The sequence below is a fragment of the Mustela erminea genome, chromosome 7 (assembly GCF_009829155.1).
Source record: "Mustela erminea isolate mMusErm1 chromosome 7, mMusErm1.Pri, whole genome shotgun sequence".
Classification (NCBI taxonomy): Eukaryota; Metazoa; Chordata; class Mammalia; order Carnivora; family Mustelidae; genus Mustela; species Mustela erminea.
Genome location: NC_045620.1, coordinates 111,040,209 through 111,057,874, shown reverse-complemented (window position 1 = coordinate 111,057,874; position 17,666 = coordinate 111,040,209). Strand labels below are relative to the sequence as shown.

Sequence of the window (17,666 nt, the reverse complement as noted above, 5' to 3'; positions counted from 1 at the left end):
GAAATTTGGTAGGAAACTGAATGCTGAACACCTACTTAAAAAAAAAAAAAAAAAAAAAAAGGCAAGCAGCCTAAAATGTCAAATGACCAAGTAAAATGTTTACAAGGCAACATTTTAATTCAAGCACTTGTAAGTCGGAGTTGAAATGAATGGATACATGTTGAAAGAAAGGTAGCAGATTCGCTACAACAGAAAGTAAAACTCCATAACAAGACTAGAAAGTGATTTTTATTATTTTGGTAATGGTGTCAGGTTATAGGTAATTACAGATACAGAATGTTTTTAACCTGGTCAATCACACAGTAAAAGATATATGTTAACCCTGTGTCGCCAAAATGTATTCAGTTACAAGCATGTATGACAGTAGCTCTCTAAGTGTTAAAAGCATCGGTGATAAAATACAAAAATAGGAGAAGGTTAAATAAAAAGTTATCATTGAGCTATAAACATCTACTAAAATACCACACAATGTGTCATAGCTAAAAACATACAAATTCATATAAACGCCATGCAACTATTTGATCTAATATAGATCTAATACGAAAATATTAAGGCCGTAATAGCATTTCACAGGTGAAGGCTAAGTTCTGAGACGTGAAAGCTTTTAAAGCGAGGGGAGAAAAAAAAAGCTTTCAGATAACCCACAAAACAAACCTGAGACATCTTTTTGTTTGGAAAAAAAGTCATCTTCTTGCAAAGTCAAAGCTTCAGTATATAAAGGAATTATTTAAGGAACAATATACTTTAACTGTTACCATAACCTGGAGAGTAGATATTCCGACTACAATAGCGACCAGCAAATACATTCTTTGTCTGGAAGAAATATAGTAAGGTTTTCTGATTAGATCAGTAGCTGGATTACTGTAGCTTCCAAGTTTGGTTATTTGTATTGGTTTGTTTTGGGTTTCGTTTTCCATCCTTTAGTCCTTTAACTAGATTATAAAATAGAGAATAACCAAGTTGCATTTAAATAAGCCAGGTAGCCTCCCGGAACCCACCTCTCTTCGTCCTTCTCCGTTGCCAGAAGTCTCAGCTGAACTGAGCCTACATCTGTACAAACAGATTATAGCACATCTGGACTTGGTTGACTTAATGAGGCATCCAGATTGGTACATGCTTGCTCTTGTACCACACATGTCTCAGAGTAAGTGGGCTAGGACAGCCTAAAATCACTGTCTTGGCCCTGCTTAGGGGTAGGGGGTAACCACGTTTTAGCATAGTGGGTGACAAAAAAATGTAAATGTAGTGAGTAAGCCCGATTTCTACGGTTGGCTTTAGTGCCTTTAAAAATACTGTCACGGGTCTCCATCCTCAAGAGGTAGAGCTATGAGATTTTATTGATTAAAAGCATACAAAATGTTTATTCATAAAAGAATTCCAAATTACAAAATAGATCTTCTGTGTTGTAGATTTTTTTTTAAGTATACTTGGGATTGAACTTTAGCCGGTGATACATTTTTCTAAATGTTCATATTTCAAATTTTGTGCTTCAGAGGAATTAATTTGGAATGAGTGGGGGAAAGCTTAATCATATTTCTTCCTTTTCCTTTTCCTCTTTTTTCTCACCGCCCCTATGCAGAGCCATCAGACATGCCTCCCTTTGTAACATGATTAAAAGATTCCCAAAAAGCTTAATAGAATGTAAGAAGCAGTAAATTCTCAGGACATGTATACCTGCCTCTGAAAGTTCACACGCAACGGAAAGTTAAAGCTCCAACCTTCACTTCGAACTTTTGCCACTTTCCATCGTGCGATTTTTGTTTTGCCTTGTTTTTTTGTTTTTGCGTGTGTGTTTTAGGTTTTTGGGCTCTTTATATAAATGGAACATATATATTTCCTTCAGGCTTCATGTTTTCACAGTTATCAAAGTGGGCTGCTCACCAGGCCTGCCATTCTGAACAGCACGCCTGATCTGATCAGCTCCAGTGGAACGCGATATAATCCTCAAAACAGCCTCCCAATGCTACCTTCTGATTCTGACTTTCCAAAACACAGACGTGGACACTATTTTTTAAAAATCATTTAAGAAACTAGGCCTAGAATGATGGGAATTTCCCCCCTGGTTTTCTAATAAAGAGAAGATCTGGGTAGTTCATTGCATTTTTCCCTATTCACCAGGCAGACACAGGTTAAATTTCTTTGCCTTGCACAGGCTAATGGTCAGATTTCCAGTAACTTCAATGGAAACTCAACAATCAGAACGGCTTTAAAATTAAATTAAAATTTAAGTATGGTGAGAGTTTAGAATTATAGCATATTAACAACATTGATTTCACAAGAAGATTCTAGATTGTGAATATAATTTTTAGAAAGTATGTTGTAAAGTAATAAAGAATGCATCTTAGAGATCCAATTTTGAGACTTTTTAGTTCCGATTCAAGTTGTGGATGAGAGAATGGACTTTGCTTTATGTTAGTTTCCATGATGTCAAAATAGGCTCATTTCAAGTATTTGAGCTTAAATTGGTTGAACTGTATTTTTTGATTGGTCTTTCTTTTGGAAAGGTGTACATAACTCGAACTTTTCTTAAAATCACTAATACTATTTAATAATCTAATAACTAATACATATTACTTAAGAATATTATATATGTAAATATATTGAATAGTATTTGGTGGCCTTTTTATTCTACGAGACTTACTGAAATCAGTGCATTATGATCATATGCCATAAAGCTTAGCTAGGCTGGTAAATATTTTTTTTTTCCTCATCATTGAAATTCTATACTTTGGCAACAGCAGAGGTGTGACTTCGGCTTGGAATTTTTGACAGTTTAACAACTTACACTTCAAAATCATGATAAATCATCAAAGCCTACTATTGAATCAACCACTATTAATTTCTTTATAAGCAAATGACCTCATGATTTATGCAAAAAAGAGAAAGCACATCCGTAGGCAAAAAGACAAATCCACCTGGAGATAATCCCTAAACTATTTTTTATCAAAGAGGTCAGAAAGGAGTTTCTGGTCTTTACCCTCTTCCCTTGTCACCCTCAATCCCGCGTCTTACACTGAAATGGTTTGCCTTTGCATAATCAACAGTATTTTCAGAAATTTTGCTCACTGTGGTTTCCTATGAAGCAGATTTCAACGCTCGGAATGTCAGTCCTGGATCCCACCCACGAAGGTGTGGTTACTGAACCTGTTCTTCATTAGGTCATTTGTGGGTGCGCATATGTGGGTTTCAACTCCAAAGGATGCTCCCTCAAGATATTATTACCAGCACTCAATATTGTGTAAAAATACCTTGGACCCTTTAATTCTTTGGCTCCAAAAATCTTCCAGGAGCTCCTTCATAGCCCTGCGCTGCTCTGAGCACAGGTCCGTGAAGCCCCTCATCAGCGGGTTCATTGGTTGATGCTCACTTTAGAAGCCAATTGAGAATGTGGCACAGAGAAGCTAGAACAGTCTTAAACCGCCCCCCCCCCACTTGAGTATTTCCAAAATTTGAGCTCGCTTCTGGCTTCTCACTGGCAGCCTTCCTCGGCTTGAAACTTTTGGACAGCCCTATCGAGGAGCGCCATGGACTCTCTGAGAGTGACGTTGATACTAAATGACTTGGGTTTAATGGTCAGACCGTAATTAAAATCCATCGTCGCGGATTCGTCTGGATTGGCCTTGAAATTGCACTCGTGAGCCAGGATGGAAATGAAGAGAAACAGCTGCATCTTGGAAAGCTCTTCCCCAATGCACCGCCGTTTGCCCACTGAAAAAATCATCACGCTGCTGGCCAGGTCCTTGTCGATGAAGCCGTCCTTGTCCAAGAAGCGGCCGGGATCAAAGTCCTCTGGGTTAGGCCACTTTGAGGGGTCATGATTCACAGACCACTGGTTAACAAAAACCACCGTGTCCTTGGGAATGTGGTAGCCCAAGACGGAGGCACTGGTGGTGGTGGCATGAGGAATGGTGACAGGCACAAAGCTGGAGAAGCGCATGGCTTCGTAAAGAAAGGCCATGACGTAGGGCAGCTTGGGCTGGTCGTCCAGGCTGGGCAGCCGGTCTCTACCCACGACTTGATCCAGTTCGGCCTGGACCCGAGCCTGCACATCAGGATACCTGTTGGGTTGTTAACACAAAAGGAGAAAGTAAAGGCGGCAAATGAATTCTTTTATCCAGGAAGTGCATGACCGTTTCTGTGCATGCCATTTTCTTTATCTGAATCAGTGGCTGAGTTAACACAGCCAACCCCTCAAAAAGAGAACAATCCCAAACAGTTTCCTACTTTCTCACTAAATTACGGGATGGGTAAACTAATAATTCTATTTCCTGTAGCAAGCCTCACCTGGCTGATGCTCTTTTTCCTCTCGTAAGTCGAAAACAGTCTTTAAGTTTTCTAGTCTGAAAAAGGTCCTAACAAAGACAATTTCTCCATGAGGCACAGGAGACAGTGCCAAGGACCCACAAAACTTTCCAGGGGCCCATGAAAATGTTTTCATTTCATTCAAAATCAGGGAACAAAAAAAGGAGCTGTTAGGTCAAAGAAAATGTTTTAATATGTAATTTTAACCTAATTATCTTTATTCCAATGTAGTAAAAAAATGTCACTAAATGTCACTAAAAAATCACTTGGGGTAAGCCGTCTACAGAGGCAAGAGGTCCCACCCAGGGTCCACAAAAGTAAAAAAAGCAGCCTCCAAAGCTGATCCTTTTTTCTCTCATTTCCCAGGATAATTCTAAGACATACACTGCTCTCACTTCACACAAATTGGTATCCTGATAAAGCTACATATCTTCTAAACGTAAAAGGAAATTCCCAGTGTTCGATGGTACAAACTATAATGCTTATTCACTGTTGGCAATACAAATAGTACAGTCCTTTTGGAGAACAAAATCTGAGTACAAAGCAAGATGCAGAAGGGTAATCCCTCCCCAATCTTTTTAAACCCAGTAATCCATGCCTAGAAATGTATATGCAGGAAACAACAGATACAAAAATATGTAACTAAAACAATAGCCGAAATTTTTAAAATGCAATCAACAGTGTTAAAAGAAGTGATCGTATACCATGGGACTATTATGACAAAAATACTAGAGAGCCATCAAAAATCACTAAAATAAAGTTTTAAAAAATAGGAAAATGTCCATTACAGTAAGTGAAAATGCCAGAAGTTTAAAAAAAAAAGTAAATTATTATTGCATCTCTGAAAAAAATTTAAGCATGTATGGTATGAAATTATGGTTGATTTAAAAAACTGCCTCATGAATATCATACTTCAGGGGTCTGCAAACCTTTTCATGAAAGGCCAGATAGTAAATATTTAAGGTTTTGCCAATCAAATCCCTGTGTCACAACTATTCAGCTCTGCCCTGTGCTGTGAAGGCAGCCAGAGAGAAGACATAAACGACTGGGCATGGTTGTATTTTGCTAAGAAACTTACATACAAAAATGGGCAGTGTAATTTGCTAACCTCCATCATACTGTCTTTTCACTAAAAGTAAGAAAAATGTATTCATCAGCTATATTGAATTGAAAGTGACTCCAAAATTGTTTTATTTACTTATGCTGCCCAATTCAGTTTCTGATTTAAAGAGAGAGAGAGAGCGCAGTTTCAAAAGATGATATGTTTATGGAGGGACATAGAAGACCTATTGATCTCGTTTTGGGATGTCTTCTTCCCAATCTATTATCAACTTGTTTGTATTTGGTTTCTGCTCATTGCCTATATGTGTTTCTGGGCTCTTAATACTGAAATGCAATGTTAAAAATACAAAAAATTCAGTTTATAAAAGTGCTTGCACCCGATCTGAGGTTGGAGGATTCTAATAAGAAAAGAAACAGTCTTTGCCTTCCAATGTCTGGATTGCCAGCAAATTCAGCATCCCCACCCCCCACCCCCACCGTGGCTCCCTTCTGCGCCAAGAAATGGCACAACCAGGGCTTCAGGTCTCTCAAGGCAACCACGATGTGCCTTGAGTGAGCCATCTGCCCCAGAGTAGGGTTCCTAGACAACCACAGGCTGCTCTGTTAAATGTTTAAATTTCGCATAAACAATGGTTAATCTTTTAGCAAGAGCATGTCCTGCGTGAATTTTATTTTTTATTTTCTAAATCTAGCAACACCCTATACCACCAACCCGTTTGCTACCTGCGTGTAGAGCTTCCCAGAGGTCTGCGATCCTAATCCAGGTGGCCACTGCTGATCAGTCTGCCCACAGAGCCGGGCCCGGGGACCAGAGAAGTGCGTCCGCAGGCGCCTCCTGGATGCCCCGTTTGCCCTCCCGGACGCCGCTCTGCGCTCGGTAAAAGTGACTGCTTCTGCGGCTTTTTAACTCGGATACTTCTAACACAACTAGCGCGGCGGTTTCGTAAACCCAGCACAACCTGCTAGTTTCTGGCCGCCTTCCTAAAGCTTCCGTGCCGGGTAAGCGCTGGCGGGGCTCCCTGTGCCCGGGAACAAAGCCCGGACGCGCGGCTGGCGGGCAGCGCAGGGGCTGGGCGGCCTCTGCTCTGCGCCGGGGACCGGCCGGGCCAAGATGCTGCTGTGTTTATTGAACGTATCCCCCGCTACCCTTTCTTTCGGAACCGTGCCGATTTTGCTTCTGTTTTGCCAAGGAGGCAGAGACCAGGACTGATCTGAGGACACTTAGAAGATCCTGCCTTTCAGGCGGCTCTCACAGTTCTGTCCCCACTTGGAGGGGTAGCGAGCGACAAGATCAAAGCCGCGGGCGGTCGGGGCCCGGCTGGGTAGGGTGCGCGCGCGGTCTCCGAGATCTCAGCTTGGAGAGGTGCGGACCTGGCGCGGAACCGCATACCCTGGGCGTTGGTCGCGCCCTCAGCATATTCCAGCCCCACTCCGCCCTTTACAGGGGAGGAAAGGCCCGGCCCACGCCTCCTGGAGGCTTTACCTGGTGAAAAGGATGAGCAGCCACTGCAGCGCCGTGGAGAGCGTGTCCTGGCTGGCGCCGAAGATGTCGGTGACAGTGGCCGGCACGTACTCCAGATCCAGCCGTGAGCCGCCGTCGTCCGAGCCCTCCGTCGCCGCCTCGGTTCCCGCCGAGAGGATGAAGGCGTCCATCATGTCGCGCGGGCCGGCCCCGGGCTGCAGGCTTTCGCGGTGCCTCAGGAACTTGTCGAGGACGAAGTTGCTGAAGTTGCGGTTGACCTGCTGGAACTCGCGGAAGGCGGTGCGCACCGGGTTGGGAAAGCGCTGCAGCCAGGGCAGCACGTCCACCAGGCTGCCCGCGCCCACCGTGCGCCCGAACTCCTCGTTGTGGCTGAGCAGCTCGCGGAACTCGGCGTCGTCGTGGCTGTAGCGGCAGCCGAAGCACACGGCGCTCATGACGTTGGCCACCGCCACCACGGTCAGCGGTCGCGGGTCGAGGAAGGCGCCGCCCGCGCTGCCGCGCACCAGCAGCTCCACCAGCTCGCGAGCCTCGCCCAGCACGTGGCCCTCGAGGACTCGCCGGCTGCGCGGCTGGCGCGTGGAGAAGGCCCGCATGGTGCTGTGCGCCGCGCGCCGCTGCACCTTCCAGCGCGGGGAGTACTGGCCGAAAGCCAGGCTGCGGCCGCCGGACACCACACGAAAGGAGGCGAAGCGCGGCCGATCGGCGAAGGCGGCGCCCTGCTGCACCAGCGCCTGGCGGATGGCGCGCTCGCCGTTCAGCACCACCACCCGGCAGTTGCCCAGGCGGATCTGGAAGACGTCGCCGTAGCGCCGCGCCAGGCGCGCGAACGAGAGGTGCGGCGCGGGGCCCATCGCCGCCGCGTTTCCGATCAGCGGCCACGCGAACGGGCCCGGCGGCGCGGACCCCGGCTGTCGCCGCCGCTGCCTCAGCAGCCACTGGCCCACGTGCACCAAGGCCAGCACCGAAAGGAGCAGCAGGAGCGTGGTCTGCTGGGACGACAGCGCGCTCGGCTGCAGGCGAGCGTCGGAGCCGAGGCTGGTGGCCATGTCGGAGAGAGATGGACGGAGGCGTGGCGCTCAGGTGTGCGGAGGAAGGAGCCGGCGCCCCGCGCCCCTCCCCTGGCGTCTGGCTACGCTGCGCTGTTGGGAAGGAGGAGGTGGCACGTAGGTCAGCTCAGGGCGCGCGCACTGGGCAAGCAGCAGAGGACGCTTCTTCCTGGCCCAAACCCCTTCCCCCTAAGAAGAAGGGGAAAAGCGTGTCTCCACCTCTCTGTGCCCCGAACTCTCCGTCCCCACCTCAACCCCCAGCGGCCTAACGGTCGCAGCAATTCGGAGACAACACGGAGGGCATCAAGACCGAGGTGCTCCGTTCCCTCTCGGTGCCTACCACCCCGGCTCGGCAAGGTCGCGGGAAAGCAGCTCCGCGGAGAGACTGACCTGCGAGGTGGCGCGGTTTCCTGCGGGCGCGGGATGCACGGCTCCGAAACAGGGCTGGGGCCTTTGTGGAGGGCAAGAGGTCTCCAGGAAATCGGAGACCTAGCCGGGACACCTGCTGCTCTGGGAGCTTGAGCACCCACTCAGTAGCCTCTAGGCGTCGTCCGCGCCAGGGGCGCTGGGACTGGGATGCGGACCGAGAAGGGTCCCTTCTTTGCAGATCACCGCTATACCTGGGGCCTCGGCAAAGCGGGGTTTTCTCACAGAGTGCGGACTGAGACTGGGGGGTCAACGAATGCAGTCAATTCCCAGCCCTCAGGACCCCCGCGTGTCTCCGACAGCTGGTGTCGCAGAGGCGTGGCCCGTTTGCGCACAGTCACTCCAGAGTTGAAACGCGCCATCCCGCCCGACTTTTAAGGTCTGCATTGGGCGGGTGGACCTGGCGGGACGGGGGCGGGGCTTGTGGGGGGCGGGGGGCGGGGCGCCGGGTAGGGTCCAGCGGCTCAGACCCCCGTCGCTGTGCTCCCGCGGTCACGCAAGGCGGCCCCAATTCTCCCGACGGCCTTGGCACAGTGACTGTCGGCTTTGCCAGAGCTGCGGTGTGAGCTTCCAGTCTGCCGGAAAACCACTCTTAATCAGTCCCTCCCCAGCGAAGCCGCAGTTTCCCGGAAGCGCGCTGGGAACGAAACCTGCCCGTCTCGCGGGGCTCTGGATGGGAACGCGCCCCCCCCCCCCCCCCGCCCCGGCCCGGAGCGCATGACTCCTCTTCCCTCTCGGTGACTGAGCTCCGTTCTCCGAGACAAACCCGTTCGGGATCCTTGGGCACCCGGGCCGGGGGAGGGAACCTGTCCGGTTTAGGAACGCGGACTGCCCGGGTTATGGTGGCGGCTTGCCTTTACAGCATATCCCCAGTTGTTTTACTTTATTGTAACTTTCTTGCAAACAAATAGGCCCCTCGGATGAGGCCCTTTGGCGGGCAAAGTTCTCCTTCCACCTTGTGCAGAGAGATCAAGAACCCCGAAAGACGCCGCTCCCAGACCCCGGCGGTGCTGGGCACACAAAGACCGGCGCTGGGCGCGCGCAGCTGGTCGAGAGGCTTCCCGCTTCGCAGTCCCCCGAGGTGGCACCGCCCCCAGACCCGCGCATAGTCGCGCTGGCCGCGTCCGAGACCCTCGGCACAGAGCCCGGAGCCAAGCTGGGGCGAACGGGGGGCTAGGAGCAGAGGGAAGGCGCTCTGAGGATCCCGGAGGGAGGGGGAGGAGGAGCAGGAGGCCGTTCTCCTCGCGCCTACCAATTTCATCGGGTTGAAGTTTCCTCTGCTGTCCCTCCCCCTTGCGTGCAGAGCAGACCTTTGCGTGCGCGGCTTCTGGAAAGTCTTCGGCTCCGGTCATATCCTTGGGCGCTTCTCACGGCACCTGACACGCCGAGGCGGCGGGGGCGGCAGCCCAGGGCGGGGTACCCGCCGCCACCGCCCTCCGCGGCGCACGCACTGCCGCACCCCGGGGGCCAGCGGGGAGGACGCCCTGACCACCCTATCGGGAGGCGGATCTGGGCGCTGTGAACTCGAGATGGGGACGCTTCCTTCCAAGCGGAAGCAGGAGGTGCTCCGTCCCCGGTAGCTTCCCCCGCTGGCTGCGCCCTACCTTTACCAGCTGGTACAAAGCATTTTCAAGCCCCGGGGGAGAAAAGAGCTTCTCCGCAAGGTTGGGGAAAGGGCGAGCCCGGGGAAGGGTGAGATGTCTGGTAGTTGACCAGGGTGGAATTGTACCTCCGGGCCTCTGGGATCCTCAAGTGTCATAAAAGTTGGGGGTTTACCACGTGACAACTCTGCGCTTTGAGTATTACCCGCGCTGGAAATCTCTATTGTTCTATTGCTTCTCAGTTTGCAGAGGTGGAAACTGGTGTTCGGAGAGGTTATGTGACTTAACCAAGATCACACGCACTGCAATAATACAATTACAGACATACAGTATAATCTTGGGGCGCCTGGCGGGCTCAGTCTGTTAAGCGTCAGACTCTTGATTTCGGCTGAGGTCTTGATCCCAGGGTTGTAAGATTGAACCCCGTGTCGCCTCCCCCCTGGGTGTGGAGACTGCCTAAAATTCTCTCTCTCTCCCTGTTCCCCTCCACCCCTTTTAAGTAACCCAAGTAACCCTTTTAAGTAAAAATTAAATCAACAACAACAACACTGTAATCGTAAGTGATTCTTTTCAAGGAAGTGATTGAAATGTTTGATGGTTTTCTCCCCTTCCCACCTCTTAACTACCTCTCAAGAGGTGAAGCCAGAATTCGAACCCCCCTCAGTCTCATTCCAGATCCATCAGACAAGTTTATGTGGAAGGAAATCCTCAGGTGAGAAAAGCACAAATGCCATCTTTCCTGCCTGCTAAAATAATAATAATCATCATCATCATCATCAGCTGGAAGAATTTCTTTGAATACTTGTTTTTGTTTATGGAAGTGAGGACTGTGAGGTTCACAAAGAAGAAATAGTGTGGTTCCCTTTTGCAGTAAAACTGGATGAAGGAGGCCTTAAGAAGCCCAAAGAGATGTCTGAAAATCATACTTTGTGAGAGACCAACAATAAAATATCTGACCTGGTAAGAAAATGCTTTTTGTAAAAGTCTCCATTCAGTAGTTTTTGAGAGGTTCTCTCTGGAAATGATGTCACACACTGTAGCAGAGCTCTCCAATCCATGATGAAGTTGTTTTTGAGCAATGGAATAAACAAACATTGGTTTCAGAGCTGGGATGGTCTACACGCCCTTTGAGATGAGTTTCATAACTTTACAATGTCCAGCTTTAGCAAGCCCCTTGCCTAATAATTCAGTTCGAGACAGCTGCACGCATCGGTCTCTCAGTAGGCTTTAATTTAATAGACGGGAATTGTCTATGGACTGATGCCAATTCTCAGCTATCAACATTCCTGAAAGCTCTACGCCAGTAGCTCTACCAGAAACCGAGCAAATAGGGGTTGCCTTTAAACCAAGTAAATTACTCTTTTCAAAAGTACAACCCAAGGCTGTTCTTAAGACCTCTTGTTAGTAATTCCTGAATAATGCTGTATGGGTAGTTTTTAGGTAAACTAGATGCATGCCCTCTTGCCATAGAGAATAGTTTAAGCATATCCTTCAAGACGTGGTGCGTTGGGCTGAGCTCTTATTCTAGGACATGCTTTAAAAAGCAGAGTACGCAGCTGGGCCCATCCTGTCAAAAGGACAGTTCCTTATCGATTATGACAAACCCAAGTGACTGGCTATGGTAACAGCCTCTTCAGAATTTGCAGGTCTCAGATTCTCTCAGACTTTGTGGACCCAACAGAGATGTAGGGTGAATCCTCAGTGGCCCGTGGGGACCCCTGACCCAGGTCGAGGCAAGGCCCTCCCCCTAGTGAGAATCCACACCAGGCTCTTCAGTCATCAACACAACTTCTCAACCAAAGCCAGTAGTACTGAAGGCCCTGGGATCCCGTTTTAGTCAACAGCCCGGGATGTGGGGATTTCACCCTCCCAAATCCCAAACTTGAATTATGTGGGGCAAATAACTTTCAAAAGAACAGCTAAGCTACAGAGAGAGTTTAAGGTGGAGGTTTAAAATACCTCATATCATACCAATTCCAAAGAACAGAAATCCAGCTTAAGCTTGTTTAAGCAGAACAGGAAAGCCCTGGCTTGTGCTCAGAGAAGGATAACTGTGGTACCTTGCAGGATGGAAGGATCTGGAGCCACTCTCTTCCATCTCAGACTCTCCTTACATGCTGGGAAAGCTGGCCATGGGCAGCCCCAAATGGACCACTCCAAGAATAAGAGAATATCTTTCTCCCAAGGTCATTATACAAGACCCCGGAAGGACTCTGACACGCCAGGCCAGCATCAGGCCACCCTGTGGCCAATGTTCCAGGTCTGATATCGGGAAAAGAAGGATGTGGGAAGAAAGAACATGCTAGGAAACCAAAGGTAAAAGCCCCCTCAGTCCTCCTGTATCTCACTTTTGTCCAACACTCCCTTTTGGGTTGAAGAATACCTCAAGCCTATCATCATCATCATCATCATCATCATCATCATTTTGGGGCTTTTTACATTTTATTTATTTATTGGGGAAGGGGGAACAGAAGGATAGGGAGAGGGACAGACTCTGCACTTAGCGTGGAGCCCAGCACGGGACTTGAACTCATGCCCCTGAGATCATGACCTGGGCCTAAATCAAGAGTCAGGTGCTTAACAGACTGAGCCACCCAGGTTTCCCTTCATCGTCATTTTTTTTTTTAAGATTTTATTTATTTATTTGACAGAGATTACAAGTAGGCAGAGAGGCAGGCAGAGAGAGAGAGAGAGAGAGAGGAGGAGGAAGTAGGCTCCCTGCTGAGCAGAGAGCCCGATGCGGGGCTTGATCCCAGGACCCTGGGATCATGACCTGAGCCGAAGGCAGAGGCCTTAACCCACTGAGCCACTCAGGTGCCCCTTCATCGTCATTTTAAATCAGCAAATCAGATGGCTGCATTACACCTGGAGCCCCTACCCAGGAAAGTCAGCCTTTACGTCATCAGGCTAGAAGTCGGTTTTCTTGCTGGATTTTCCCTTCAGCCTAGTCCTCTAGCACATCATTTTGCGGCTGAATGCTGTGCTCTTCCAACCCCCTCCAAACACACATATGCACATGCACTGAGAGGAGAAGGGAGTAGAAGCAACAGCCCCTGGCAATACTTTGACATATGGGATGCACAAGACATTGTCATCAGACCCATGCTAGCAGGCAGAGAAACAGCCATCGGGAGATAAGCAAGTGTCCCAGGCAACTGAGAGGACAGCAGAGCGAGGAGGAGGAGGAAGCTACAGATCATGTGCTGGGACTTGGGAGGATTCTTAGGAATACCAAAACCCTGTGCCCCACCTGACCTGCTTCTGCTTCCTTCCTCCTGGTAATACACAGGCTAAGAAGCACAGAGGTAAAAAAATCTTTCTTATTTCATCTCATCGAAGAAGTTATCTTTTGTGGGATGCACTGTTGTTTTATGCACTAATATAAATAAACACAGGGGGCTACCACTTACAATTATGTCACCGGTTAATAAGACATGGTCTAATTTCACAGATGTTAAAAATATCCTCAGCGTGTTTTAGGATGGACAGAGCACTGCGTGCTGGTGGTGATCTTTGCTGCCTTTGTATTCAGTAGTGGGGGTCCTGAGAGCTCTTAGATAAGGCATTTGGAGCCAGGAGTGTCACCTACCAAAGCCATCTTCCCTTCCATTGTTTTTTTTTTTTTTTTTTAATTTGAGTGAACAACTGATGTTTCTTCAATTTCATATAAAGCATGGGGAGAAGCTGCTTTGGAAGATTTTGCTAATTTTATTGACCTAAATAAACCCAAGGAAACAGTCCCTTACTAAATCAGTGCAGGTTAAGACCATTTTCTTAGACTTCCTCCCCTTCCAATCTCAGTGCCCCACTAAGCTCTTTCCATATAATCTGATGCTAGTGAAAGTCACAAAGCTACACTGTACTAGTCCCAATTCCACCAGAACACTTCCGTGGGTATTTAGAAGTGAATAGACATCATCGCTTGCAGCATGCTCTCAGAGTTCAAGAAAAAAGACAGGGAGGGAGGGAGGGAAAGAGGGAGAGAGGGGGGCCGAGAGAGAAAGAGCGATGAAAGTGATAAAGCAAACATGGTAAATTGTCCATAATTAGAGAATTTGGGTAAATGAGAGTTCCTTGTGATATTCTTGGGGCATGTCTATAAGTTTGAAATTGTATCAAAATTAAAAGTTACTAAAAAAAAAATGAAAAGTTACTAAGAATAGAAACTAGGAGCATAAGAAAGAAATATCTTCTTGACATTGGGATCTTACATTGTCTCCTCCGTTTTTATTGAGAGTGTCTTATGAGAGAGGCCAGTGGCAAGGACCTGGGATTGGCGTGTCCTTCAGGCTGCTTCTTTGGATCCGCCTCTCAGAGTTCCGGGCTAGGAAATTGTACAAATGTGCTCAGCTGAGATGGTTTTCCCCAGTTTCCTATCTGATTTGCCCCCTTCCCTTCTTGGCTATCCTTGCTCATTGAATGCTCTAAATGAATCTGGGTCTTTGATCGCCTTCAATTCTTTTTTAAAACAAAAAGAATATCATACGTAAAAACCTCTTTCTCTGGTCCCTCTGCGTCTTATTTCCAGGAGATAACCCACTGACCATTTCCCAGGTTCCGTAAAAGCAGCCAAGGGCACGTGTCTCAGATTGTTTCTTCCGGCTTCTGTCAGTTTCCTTCCTCCTCAACCTTCTTTCTTCTCCTTGCTCTGCAGTTATCTTTCCTTCCTGCATCCTGTTTTCTCCCCTTCCCCTTTTCCTTAGGCGCGTCCTTGCCTCATGTCACCTGCATGCCTTCCAAGACCTCTGTTCTTCGTGCAGCGACCAGCACCGCCTCTGCCGTCCTTTGTCTCCCTGTCTCTCTCCATCTTCCTGCTCACCTTTTCTCTCTCCCTGGACAGTACGGAGTTAGGGGTAGAGAAGACAAGAGAAGGGGAGCGAAGACAGTAAGAAAAGAGATCGGGGGACTAGAAGAACTAAGAAAAGGAATAAGGGCAAAGCATCAAACGCCGAGGCTAACAGAGAACGCAGGGATCGGACAGGGTGGGCTCCCAGCCGGCAGGACGCCCCAGCTCCGTGTTTGTGGGGAGAAGCGATCACTAACTTGGGACAGTGATCATTCAAAGGAAGGGAAGGGACGCCGAGGTCTGGGGTTGCTTCAGTACCTTTGTTCCCTGAGTTTTGACTACCAGCCAGCCAGTTTCTGACATTCACCTTCTCACAGTAAGTAAAGGACAACCAACCAACAAAAATGTACATTTGGGTTCAGCGTCTGGCCATGGGCCGCTGACTGGTACACCTTCCTGATCTGGGACAGATTCTTGGTTGAGAATCCAGATTCCAGTTTTCTTTTACTCCACAATCCTCTTAGTTTTCAGGGTTAAATCTGTTTATCTTAACGGTTTTCGTCTCTTTCCACAAAGGGACAAAATTTCAGGTCAAAAACTGTAGTCATACCCAGGGCTTAAGAAAATATTGGGTAGTTAAATGGTAATTTATTGGTATACTGGGTATAATATTGTTTATTATTGGTATATTGGGTATAATATAATATAATATTGGGTAGTTAAGTGGTTATTCCTCCCCTGCCCATTCCCAAAAGGGAACACATGGGCTGGATAATTACACATCGGCTTTTTGACCATCAACCCCCAACAGGATTTTTCTTTTCTACTCTGGAAGTGTTCGTTTTTCAGCCATGGCCTGTCCTGTTGTTGGATTGCCCAAGTGAGAAAGCTCTAGATGTCAGAAGGTTCTTTCCGACAGTACAAAAGATTCTGGAGTGGACGTTCTTGTCTTCTGCTGAACTTAGAGCTTCCCTTTGGAGAGAGACATAAACCAAGACTAACGTCCCTTTCACATACAGTCCTTTACATGTTTGAAAATGGCACGAAGCCATGGTTCCACCCACCAAGAAAGCCCCAGTTCCTCAAGTCATTCTTTGAGTAACATGTTTTCTAGAACTTTACCCAGCTTATCTGTGCCTTCTAGACAATGTAGTTTTTCAATATGCCTAAGTGCCTACCTGAAACTGAACAGCCTACTCCCAATGAGGACATCCTGTCCAGCCCAAAGGGATGAAGTTACTTCCCAGGAGACTCCCAGTGCTCCTTTTAATGCAAACTAAGGTTTTTGTACTGTTGTAAAAATCTGCATTCCACTGTTGTGCCCATACTGAGCTGGTGATCCAAGTCTTTAAGTTTCATTATAAGACTTGGTACCATTCTGAGCCTTTAATTGCCCTTAGGCAATCAATTAAAAAAAAAAAACAACTAAGAATGAGATTTGCATTAATACCTGTTAAATGCATCTTGGGGCTGTAAGACTGTGTTCTGGTCGGCGGAGGCCATGTTAAACTCTCGCTGACCCTCAGGGCCAGAGACCAGGAGCAGGAAAACTACATGGGGATAGATATTTATTTTACATAAATATAATTTATTTTATATATGTGTATGTATGTGTCTATATAAAGTATATTTCCTGTTTTGGTCAGAATACATTTTAAAAATACACACAAGTAGCACAAAAATAGATTCTTGCTACAAATGATTTAATCAGAATATAAGAATATGCAGGAAAATGGGAAAGCCCATACTCCCACCTCTTCTCAGATGTAACCCAGGGAACCATGACCTTCTATTTATGTACGTGCATATGTTTGTACATAGGTATGTATTTTTGATACAAACGAGATTGTACATTACTGTTCAGTGACCTTTTTTTTCCCATTTAGTAACTGTCTTGGTGACTACAATAGAAGGCAGAAACCTACCTCATGCTTTTGAACTATTGTGTGGTACGACTATAGCATAATTGATTCAACCAGCTCGTAGATGGTCACGCGGGCCTTGTCTCGCTCGTAGACTTCACCGGAAATACTTCGCTTGTCTGTGCAGGTCTATATACACTCCAGTAGAGATGTTTAAACCAGGGGCACCTGCATTCGAAAGGGTCTTGTTACCCTCCATTTTTCTTCCAGAAAGGGGCACTGGGTTTGCATCCTCAGGAACCTGGGTTTCATACCGAGGAGTCTGTGTGCTGCTGTAAAGAACCATTGCTGTCATCGAGCTTTGCAATTGTAGAAAGAGAACAAACAAAAGCTTACTTGTCTTTCAGTACTCTTCCTTATTTTAAAAGAATATGTGTGCTTGTGTTTGGATGTCTCCTTTTCTTGACAGATGAGGGAAATCCCCAGATGAAAGTCTGTGAAATGTCGGGGGGGGGGGAGGTGGTGAGGGGGGCGACATTCCAGATCTCCGCATCTATGTGGAAGACATCACAGACGCCACAGTGGGAGAGTGACCTCGGTGTGCCTTGATAGCCTCCCCGAGATGATGACAACTCTTTATGGGCTCCTGGGCACAGGCCCAAATGCCTTCCAGGCTTGTCTAATTCTTCGGAGGAGATCAAAAACAGTGAAGCCAGCAGATCCCCCTCGTCAGGACTTTGGGTCCCGGGGACCAGGCCCTCGTGGGTGTGAGGCCCAGCTTGCTTATTTATCAGCAGTGACCTCGGCCAGGTTATTGGATTCTGCTGAGCCTGCATTTCCTCCTTTATGCAAGAGAGGTAATACTATCCCAAACTCAGAAGGCACTGGGGGAGCTTAAATGAGATATTGTGAGGAAACCAGTAGCGTGGTTGATGGAAAGAGCAAGCTGTAGATACGTTAGCCCTTACTATTACTGTCGTTGTTGTTGTTTACTACTGCCACTACTACTACTAAGCCTACATACATACATTTATTTAGTGTGTGTGTGTGTGTGTGTGTGTGTGTGTGTGTGTGTGTAAAGTATATTTTCTGTTTTGG

At 47.5% G+C, this 17,666-nt stretch overlaps 1 protein-coding gene across 1 annotated transcript; it reads right to left on the bottom strand.

The window, feature by feature from the left end:
- Positions 1–206: 206 nt before the first annotated feature.
- Positions 207–7,979, bottom strand: LOC116596000 (cytochrome P450 1B1). Its single transcript, XM_032352940.1, has 2 exons — positions 6,848–7,979; positions 207–4,058 (listed from the first exon to the last, which is right to left on the bottom strand). The coding sequence occupies exons 1-2, from the start codon at positions 7,891–7,893 to the stop codon at positions 3,470–3,472; spliced, it is 1,635 nt and encodes a 544-aa protein (XP_032208831.1). The 5' UTR covers positions 7,894–7,979; the 3' UTR covers positions 207–3,469.
- Positions 7,980–17,666: the final 9,687 nt, after the last annotated feature.